The 10792-nt window shown below is 38.5% G+C and overlaps 1 protein-coding gene across 1 annotated transcript; it reads right to left on the minus strand.

The window, feature by feature from the left end:
* Positions 1–58: 58 nt before the first annotated feature.
* On the minus strand, positions 59–1133 carry LOC112695951 (oleosin H2). The gene has a single exon (XM_025748498.2). It carries the CDS (start codon positions 875–877, stop codon positions 239–241), a length of 639 nt encoding a protein of 212 aa, XP_025604283.1. The 5' UTR covers positions 878–1133; the 3' UTR covers positions 59–238.
* Positions 1134–10792: the final 9659 nt, after the last annotated feature.

Genomic DNA, 10792 nt, shown 5'->3' on the forward strand with positions numbered 1-10792 from the left:
ATATGAATACTAATTTATGCAGTAAAAATAAATTATTTAAAATGTGGACATGTACTCGTGTATGAAATGAAATAAAATTATTTAAGCAAGATAAGCATACAGTAGAATTTAAACTCTAGGAGACGAACAAAAACACAGGCTTCTGAATTCAACAACAGCAGCGATAATGAAATACAGGTGGAACTAAATATATCCATAACGCATAATATATAATATAAAATATAAAATATAAAATAGCTCAGGACGATGTTTTCTTTCGATCTTTGCTCTTTCCCCCTCCTCCTCCCTCATCCTTAGTCTCGGTGGTAGAGGCGGTGTCTCTCGTTTGGGTCCCACCCCCACTCCCACTTCCACTCCCACTCTGTGTATCACTCGTCTGGGACTCAGACGGGGTCACGGATACGGTACTGTCGGTGTCAGTCGGTGCATCGTGGGCTTGTTGGGCCGTGTCTTGGGCCTCACTAACGACAGTGGCACCAGCCTCTTTGGCTCGTTGGGCCATGTTGGACATAATCTGCTGAGCCCGGTCCTTGGCATGCAGCAGACTTTCTTGAAGGCGAGATCGGCGGAGATAACTGGCCATCCACGCGAACGAAGAGACTGAGGTTACGCCGAAGGCACCCGATGTCAAGAATCCCGAGACGGAGAAGGCGATGACGAGAGCTGCGGGGATCAAGATTGGGCTGAAGATTATAAAGAGGGGGGTTGCGAGGGCGACGCCGATGAGGGTGGCGAGGAGAGTGACTCCGGCGAGGAAGAGGAGTGAGGCACCGAAAGGAAGGAGGGTGGCGAGGGCAAGGATGTGGGAAGAAGAGCGTTCCTTGGTGGCTGAGACATCTTGGTGGTCTTGCTGGTAGTACTGTTGAATGTCAGCCATAATGAAGGTGGGTGTATGTGTTGCAGAGAAAGATAGATTGATAGATAAAGAGAGTTAATTTAAGGAGTGGAGAGTGACGACACGTGGAATGGTGGAATACAGATGGTTAGGGGTTGCATGGGATGGGTGTATATGTCGGGTTACGGTGCGGGGAAAGTGTTGGCGTTACAGTGGTCACTTGCTTGCCTTCTCACTCTCCATCGGTGCTCATTCAGAGTTTTGTCGTATTTCTTGGAGGGAATTCCAAGATTTACATTTAATTGATATTTAAATTATTTTATTAATATTTAAATGAATAAAAAATAATATATATATATCATTTCTCTGAAGATATAAAAATTAAAAATAATTATTTAAAAATTTAAAAAATAAGTTAATATTTTTTTATTTATTTTCAAAAATGTTATTTTTAAATTAAAATTAACCACTAAAATTAGTCATCAAATATATTTATGTATAAATATATAATATAATTTAATTTATTTTTAATATATTTTTATATTTTAATATATTGGTGACTATTTTTTTTTTTTTCAGTATACTGGTGGTTGGCTGATTTTAGTATACACATAGTATTACATTTTTTTTTTAACCTTTGGGATAATTGGATGTGTCTTAGAAACTGTGGATAGACATTTGGATTTGGATAGAGATGGTGCAGGTAGAGGCCGATTTTGCTTTATCCATCTTGCCGACTGGGCTTCGTTTTTGTGTCCTTCTTCTACTTTTCTTCTCATTTATATGGGCCACGCCCCGTCTTCTTTGTGGCAAAGATTTTGTAACGATGGTCTATTTGTTAGTCTCGCGTAGTCATATCCCAAGTTCGATTTTCAGCTACAGTTGGAGGTGATAAAATCTGTATTTTGTGTGTAAATGTGGTGTACATGAATGAGTAATGTCCAAAATTAAAAGCTGTCTAATTTATCAACAAAAAAATAAAACGAGATAAACTAGTTTATTTTTACAAAAATAATAGGTGAATGTTATGGTGATGATGCTATTTTTTGTTCTCATGTGATGAAGTAAGTTGGCATATAAGAAATGGCTACACATTATGTTTTTTTTTTTTCCTTCGAACTCTTCTATTCTTATAAAGGATGAGTCACGTTTGAGTTCAGGTAAGACTTCCATCTCACCCGCAAGTAATTGATACCAATCACTCAATCTGTATAATTAGGACTTTTCTAAATTTTTTTTTACCACACATTCATTATGGGCTATCAAAACTCTTTTTCGTTAAATTTTTATGATATTAGTTTAGGTTTTAAGCAATAATCGGAGATTAATACCCAAAAGACAAAATTAACCCAAAAGAAGATAATAATAATAATAATAATAATAATAATAATAATAATAATAATAATAATAATAATAATGATGATGATGAGTCAACTTAACTTTTTATATATAAATGTAATACATGTTTTATTTATCAAATGCCACTAAAGTGTCATCTTCGAGGGATCAACTTTTAAAGCCAAACTTGGCGTTTGAAGGGCCAATCCAGGATGAAGTTTATGAAGCGTTGGAGTTATCAAGCGCCGTCGAATGTAACATTCAAGTTTGTCATGCAAACCGTGCTACAAAGTGAGCCACGTTTCTCAAGGAACACACTTTCTTATTCATGCATTCTGGCTCTAAATTGATTTTGGAGCCCAAGTCAACAAGCCCACAAGAAGTCTGGTGCACGAAATTGTGATTCACAATGGCGCCAACAACTTGGTACGCACAATTGTAATCTCAACTCTTGTTCACAAATTCGCACAACTAACCAGCAAGTGCACTGGGTCGTCCAAGTAATAAACCTTACGTGAGTAAGGGTTGATCCCACGGAGATTGTCAGCTTGAAGCAAGCTATGGTCATCTTGTAAATCTTAGTCAGGCGGATTCAAATGGTTATGGAGTTTTAATAATTAAAAGATAAATAAACAGAAAATAAAGATAGAGATAATTTTGTAAATCATTGGTGGGAATTTCAGATTAGCGTATGGAGAAGCTTCATCCCTCTTGAATCTCTGCTTTCCTACTGCATTCATCCAATCCTTCATACTCCTTTCCATGGAAAGCTGTATGTTGGGGGATCACCGTTGTCAATGGCTATCGTCCGTCCTCTCAGTGAAAATGGTGCAAATGCGCTGTCATCGCACGGCTAATCATCTGTCAGTTCTCACTCATGTTGGAATAGGATCCATTGAACCTTTTGCGTCTGTCACTACGCCCAACACTTACGAGTTTGAAACTCGTCACAGTCATCCCATCCCAGATCCTACTCGGAAAACCACAGACAAGGTTTAGACTTTTCGGATCTCAAGAATGCTGCCAATTAATTCTAGCTTATACCACGAAGACTCTGATCGTGAACCAGAAGGCTAAGAGATATGTATTCAAGCTTGTTTGCATGTAGAACGGGAGTATTTGTCAGGCACGCGTTCATAAGTGAGAATGGTGATGAGCGTCACATAATCATCACATTCATCATGTTCTTGTGTGCGAATGGATATCTTAGAACAGGAATAAGTATGAATTGAATAGAAAATAGTAGTAATTGCATTAATACTCGAGGAACAGCAGAGCTCCACACCTTAATCTATGGTGTGTAGAAACTCCACCGTTGAAAATACATAAGTGATAAAGGTCCAGGCATGGCCGAGAGGCCAGCCCCCAATGTCTAAGATCGCCTAAACTGATCAAAGATAGATGCCAGGATGAAAATACAATAGTAAAAAGTTCTATTTATACTAAACTAGTTACTAGGGTTTACAGAAATAAGTAAGTGATGCAGAAATCCACTTTCGAGCCCACTTGGTGTGTGCTTGGGCTGAGCATTGAAGCTTTCACGTGTAGAGGTCTTCCTTGGAGTCAAACACCAGCTTTGGTACCAGTTTGGGCGTTTAACTCCAACTTTTATGCCAGTTCTAGTGTTTTGACGCCAGAAAAGGGCAGAGAGCTGGCATTTTGACGCCATTTTACGTTGTCAAAACTCGGGCAAAGTATGGACTATTATATATTGCTGGAAAGCCCTAGATGTCTACTTTCCAACGCAATTAAGATCTTGCCATTTGGAGGTCTGTAGCTCTAGAAAATCTACTTTGAATGCAGGGAGGTCAAAATCCAGCAACATCTGCAGTCCTTTGTCAGCCTCTGAATCAAATTTTTGCTCAGGTCCCTCAATTTCAGCCAGAAAATACCTAAAATCACAGAAAAACACACAAACTCATAGTAAAGTCCAGAAATGTGAATTTTGCTTAAAAACTAGTAGAAATATATTAAAAACTAACTAAATCTTACTAAAAACTATATAAAAACAATGCCAAAAAGCGTATAAATTATCCGCTCATCACAACACCAAACTTAAATTATTGCTTGTCCCCAAGAAACTGAAAACAAAATAGGATAAAAAGAAGAGAATATACAATGAATCCCACAATATCAATGAAACTTAGTTCTAATTAGATGAGCAGGGCTTGTAGCCTTTTGCTTCTGAACAGTTTTGGCATCTGACTTTTTCTTTTGAAATTCAGAATGATTGGCATCTATAGGAACTTATAATTTTAGATAGTGTTATTGATTCTCTAGTTCAATATGTTGATTATTGAACATAGCTCCTTTATGAGTCTTGGCCGTGACCCTAAGCACTTTGTTTTCCAGTATTACCACCGGATACATAAATGCCACAGACACATAACTGGGTGAACCTTTTCAGATTGTGACTCAGCTTTGCTAAAGTCCCCAGTTAGAGGTGTCCAGGGTTCTTAAGCACACTCTTTTGCTTTGGATCATGACTTTAACCATTCAATCTCAAGCTTTTCACTTGGACCTGCATGCCACAAGCAGATGGTTAGGGACAGCTTGATTTAGCCGCTTAGGCCTGGATTTTATTTCCTTGGGCTCTCCTATCCATTAATGCTCAAAGCCTTGGATCCTTTTTACCCTTGCCTTTTGGTTTAAAGGGCTATTGGCTTTTTCTGCTTGCTTTTTCTTTTTCTTTTCTTTTTTTTTCACCATATATTTTTTTGCCCCCCTTTTTTTCACTACTTTTTCTTGTTTCAAGAATCAATTTCATGATTTTTCAAATTATCAATAACATTTCTCTCTGTTCATCATTCTTTCAAGAGCCAACAACTTTAACATTCATAGACCACAAGATAAAAAAATATGCACTGTTCAAGCATTCATTCAGAGAACAAAAAGTATTGCCACCACATCAAAATAATTAAACTAGTTTCAAGATAAAATTTGAAATCCAAGTACTTCTTGTTCTTTTGTAATTATGCACATTTTTCATTTAAGAAAGGTGAATGATTCATGGAGTTATTCATAGCTTTATGACATAGACACTAAACACTAATGATCATGTAGTGAAGACACAAACATAGATAGAACCTACAGCATAAAGCCGAAAAATAGAAAAATAAATAGACAAGGAGATTAAGGAATGAGTCCACCTTAGTGAGGGTGGCGTCTTCCTCCTCTTGAAGAACCAATGGTGCTCTCTAGCTCCTCTATGTCTCTTTTTTGCATTTGTTGCTCCTCCCTCATAGCTCTTTGATCTTCTCTAATCTCATGGAGAATGATGGATTGCTCTTGGTGTTCCATCCTTAATTGGTCCATGTTGTAACTCAAGCTTTCCAAAGAAGTTTTGAGTTGCTCCCAATAATTGTGTGGAGGAAATTGCATCCCTTGAGGCATCTCAGGGATTTCTTAATGAGGGACTTCCTCATGCTCTTATTGAGTGCCATGAATGGGCTCTCTAGTTTGCTCCATCCTCTTCTTAGTGATGGGCTTGTCCTCTTCAATGAGGATGTCTCCCTCTATGACAATCCCAGCTGAATAGCAAAGGTGACATATGAGATGAGAAAAGGCTAATCTTGCCAAAGGTGAGGACTTGTTAGCCACCTTGTAGAGTTCTAGAGGTATGATTTCATGAACTTCTACTTCCTCTCCAATCATGATACTATGGATCATGATGGCCCAATCCATAGTTATCTCAGATCGGTTGCTAGTGGAAATGATAGAGCGTTGGATAAACTCTAACCATTCTCTAGCCACAGACTTAAGATCCGGTCTTCTCAATTGAATCGTGTTGCCTCTTGAGTCTCTTTTCTATTGAGCTCGTTCTACACATATGTCGATGGGAACTTGGTCCAACCTTTGATCAAAGTTGACCCTTCTAGTGTAGGGGCGTGCGTTTTCTTCCATCATTGGCAAGTTGAATGCTAGCCTCACATTTTCCGGACTGAAATCTAAGTATTTCCCCCGAACCATTGTAAGCCAATTCTTTGGGTTTGGGTTCATACTATCATGGTTCCTAGTGATCCATGCATTTGCATAGAACTCTTGAACTATTAAGATTCTGACTTGTTGAATGGGGTTGGCAAAAACTTCCCAACCTCTTCTTTGGATCTCTTGTCGGATCTCTAGATATTCGCCCTTTTTGAGCCTAAAAGGGACCTCAGGGATCACCTTCTTCTTGTCCATAACTTCATAGAAGTGGTCTTGATGGACCTTTGAGATGAATCTTTTCATCTCCCATGACTCAAAGGTGGAGGCAGTTGCCTTCCCTTTCCTTTTTCTAGAGGCTTCTCTGGTCTTAGGTACCATAAATGGTTATGAAAAACAAATAGCAATGCTTTTACCACACCAAACTTTAAATATTTGCTCGTCCCCGAGCAAAAGAAGAAAGGAAGAAGAAGAAAATGGAGGAGATGGAAGGTGTATGTGTTTCGGCCAAGGGGAAGGGAATGTGTGTATGATGTGCGAAAATGAAGGAGTGGAGAGGGGTATTTATAGGAAAAGGGAAGGAGAGTGGCCGAAAGGTTTGGTTGGGTTTGGGAGGGAAATGGTTTTGAATTTTGAAGGTGGGTGGGGGTTTTTGGGGAAGAGTTAAGGAAGTGATTGGTGAATGGTATTTAGGGAAGAGATATGGAGGTGATTGGTGAAGGGTATTTGGGGAAGAGTGTTGTAGAAAAGTGTGAAGAGGAAAGAGAGTGAATTGAGGTTGGTGGGGATTCTGTGGGGTCCACAGATCCTGAGGGGTCAAGGAATTCTCATTCGTGCTCCAATTGGGCGTTCAAAATGCCTTAGAGTGCAATTCTGACGTTTAAACACCAGTTTGCTGCCCTTTTCTGGCATTTAAACGCCAGCTTTCCTTCCTGTTCTGGCGTCTAAATGCTAGTTTATTATCTTATTTTGGCATTTAAACGCTAGTCTGGTGCCCTATTCTGGCGTTTAAACGCCCAGAAAGGTGCCAGATTGGGCGTTTAAACGCCCATTTTGCTACACTTACTGGCGTTTAAACGCCAGTAAGTCCTTCCTCCAGGGTGTGCTATTTTCAATGCTGTTTTTGATTTTTTTTCTTTATTTTTGTAATTGTCTTTGTGACTTCACATGATCATCAACCTAAAAGGAAACAAAATAACATAGATAAAATTAAAATAAAATTGGGTTGCCTCCCAATAAGCGCTTCTTTAATGTCAATAGCTTGACAGTGAGCTCTCTTGGAGCCTCACAAATGATCAGAGTATGGTTGAGATCTCTCAACACCAAACTTAGAGTTTGGCTGTGGCCTCCCCACACCAAACTTAGAGTTTAAATGTGGGAGCTCTGTTTGACTCTGTATAGGGAGAAGCTCTTTATGCTTACTCTCCATGGTTACAGATGGAGAACCTTGAGTCTTTACTACAAGGCATTCTTCATTCACATGAAGGATCAACTCTCCTCTGTCAACATCAATCACAACTCTTGCTGTGGCTAGGAAGGGTCTTCCAAGGATGATGGATTCATCCTTATCCCTCCTAGTGTCTAGGATTATGAAATCAGCAGGGAAGTAAAGGCCTTCAACCTTCACTAGCACATCCTCTACTAATCCATAAGCCTTTTTTATAGATTTATCTGCCATCTCCAATGAGAATTTGGCAGCCTGTACCTCATAGATTCTCAGTCTTTCCATTATAGAGAAGGGCATCATGTTTATCCCTGACCCCAGGTCACACAGAGCATTTTCAAAGGTCATGGTGCCTATGGTACAGGGTATTAAGAATTTACCAGGATCCTATTTCTTTTGAGGTAAATTTTGCTGAACCAATGTATTCAGTTCATTGGTGAGCAAGGGAGGCTCTTCCTCCCAAGTCTCATTACCAAACAGCTTGGCATTCAGCTTCATGATTGCTCCTAAATATTGGGCAACTTGCCCTTCAACAATGTCTTCATCCTCTTCAGAAGATGAATAGTTATCAGAGCTTATGAATGGTAAAAGGAGGTCCAAGGGAATCTCTATGGTCTCTGTATGAGCTTCAGATTCCTTCGGTTCCTCATTAGGGTATTCCGTACTGACCATTGGACGTCCCCTGAGGTTTTCCTCATTGGGATTCAAGTCCTCCTCCTCCTCTAAGGTTTCGACCATGTTGATTATATCAATGGCCTTGCACTCTCCTTTGGGAATATCTTCTGTATTGCTTGGGAGAGTGTTAGGAGGAGTTTCAGTAACCCTTTTACTCAGCTGGCTCCCTTGTGCCTCCAAATTTCTAATGGAGGATCTTGTTTCAGTCATGAAACTAAGAGTGGCCTTAGATAGATCAGAGACTATGTTTGCTAAGCTAGAAGGATTCTGCTCAGAATGCTCTGTCTGTTGCTGAGATGATGATGGGAAAGGTTTGCTATTGCTAAACCTGTTTCTTCCACCATTGTTATTATCGAAGCCTTGCTTCTGTTGATCCTTCCATGAAAAATTTGGATGATTTTTCCATGTAGGATTATAGGTGTTGCCAAAGGCTTCACCCATGTAATTCGCCTCTGCCATTGCAGGGTTCTCAAGATCATAAGCTTTTTCTTCAGAAGATGCTTCTTTAGTACTGTTGGATGCATTTTGCAATCCATTCAGACTATGAGAGATCATATTGACTTGTTGGGTCTATATTTTGTTCTGAGCCCATATGGCATTCAGAGCATCAATTTCAAGAACTCCTCTCTTTTGAGGTGTCTCATTACTCACAGGATTCCTCTCAGAGGTATACATGAACTGGTTATTTGCAACCATTTCAATAAGTTCCTGAGCTTCTACAGGCGTTTTCTTTAGGTGAATGGATCCACTTGCAGAGTGGTCCAATGACATCTTGGAAAATTCAGACAGAGCATCATAGAATATATCTAATGTGGTCGATTCTGAAAGCATGTCAGAAGGACACTTTTTGGTCAGCTGCTTGTATCTTTCCCAAGCTTCATAGAGGGACTCACCATCTTTTTGTCTGAAGGTCTGAACATCCACTCTAAGCTTGCTCAGCTTTTGAGGAGGAATGAACTTGGCTAAGAAAGCCGTGACCAGCTTATCCCAAGAGTCCAGGCTATCTCTAGGTTGTGAGTCCAACCATGTTCTAGCTCTGTCTCTTACAGCAAAAGGGAAAAGCATAAGCTTGTAGACTTCAGGATCAACTCCATTGGTCTTAACAGTATCACAGATCTGCAAGAACTTAGTTAAGAACTAATAAGGGTCTTCTGATGGAAGTCCATGAAACTTGCAGTTTTGTTATAGTAGAGAAACTAATTGAGGCTTTAGCTCAAAATTGTTTGCTCCTATGGCAGGGATTGAGATGCTTCTTCCATAAAAGTTGGAAGTTGGTGTAGTAAAATCACCAAGCATCTTCCTTGCATTGTTGTTTGCTTCGGCCATAATTGTTTCTTTTGTTGCTTCCTTTTCGAAAATTTCAGTGAGGTTCTCTTCAGAGTTTTGTGCTTTAGCTGCTCTTAGCTTCCTCTTCAGAGTCCTCTCAGGTTCAGGATAAGCTTCAACAAGTATGCCTTTGTCTTTGTTCCTGCTTATATGAAAGCGAAGAAAACAAAGAAAATATGGAATCCTCTATGTCACAGTATAGAGATTCCTTGAGGTGTCAGGGGAAAACAAGAATGGAAGGATGAGGTAGGTAAGGAAGAATTCAAACACACAAAGAGAGATGGAGTTCGAATTGACAATGGAGGAGGAATGTTAGTGTTTAAATAGAAAAAGATAAGAGAGGGGGGAGAATTTTCGAAAATAAAAAGAATAAAATTTAAAATAAAATTTTGAAAGATTGGTTGTGGTTTTGAAAAAGATAAGAAATAAAGTTGAAAAAGATAAGAAGTTATAAAAAGATTTTGAAATTAGAATTAAAAAAAATGTGATTTGAAAAAGATATGATTTAAAAAGATATAGTTGAAAAGATAAAATTAACAAGATTTGACTTTTAAAAAGTTAATGACTTGATTAACAAGAAACTAAAAGATATGATTCTAAATTTTAAATATTGAATGTCTCTTAACAAGAAAGTAACAAACTTGAAATTTTTGAATCAAGATTTTTGAAAATATGAGGAAAAGATTTGATTTTTGAAAAAGATATGTTTGAAAAGATATGATTTTGAAAAAGATATGACTGAAAATATTTGATTTGATAAAGATTTAATTTTGAAAAAATATGAAGATTTGAAAAAGATTTGATTTGAAAACAAAATTCCTCTCCTTGTGTCATCCTGGCGTTAAACGCCCAAGAGCTGCATGTTTTGGGCATTTAACGCCCAATTGCTGCATGGTTTGGACGTTTAAACACCCAGCGAGGTATCCTGGCTAGCGTTTAAACGCTAGGTTTCCTTCTTCACTGGGCGTTTTGAACGCCCAGCTTTTTCTCTGTAATTCCTCTGCTTTATGTTCTTGGATCTTCATTTTGCTAAATCCTTTATTCAAGAAGATATGTTTTCAATTTTGAAAACCAACAAAATGAGTCAAAACATATAATTCTTGGATCAAAACACAAGATATATGCAAGAATATTATGAACGTCAAGATGAACACCAAGAACAATCTTGAAGATCAAGATGAACATCAAGAACTCAGTTTTCTTAATGAAAGAAAACATGGAGGACACCAAACTTAGAACTTTCTCATGTT

The sequence above is a fragment of the Arachis hypogaea genome, chromosome 1, assembly GCF_003086295.3.
Source record: "Arachis hypogaea cultivar Tifrunner chromosome 1, arahy.Tifrunner.gnm2.J5K5, whole genome shotgun sequence".
Taxonomy (NCBI): domain Eukaryota; kingdom Viridiplantae; phylum Streptophyta; class Magnoliopsida; order Fabales; family Fabaceae; genus Arachis; species Arachis hypogaea.

What these genes read in the sequence shown, in the direction of transcription:
- LOC112695951 (XM_025748498.2), bottom strand. Translation starts at nt 877, where the DNA reads ATGGCTGACATTCAACAGTACTACCAGCAAGACCACCAAGATGTCTCA.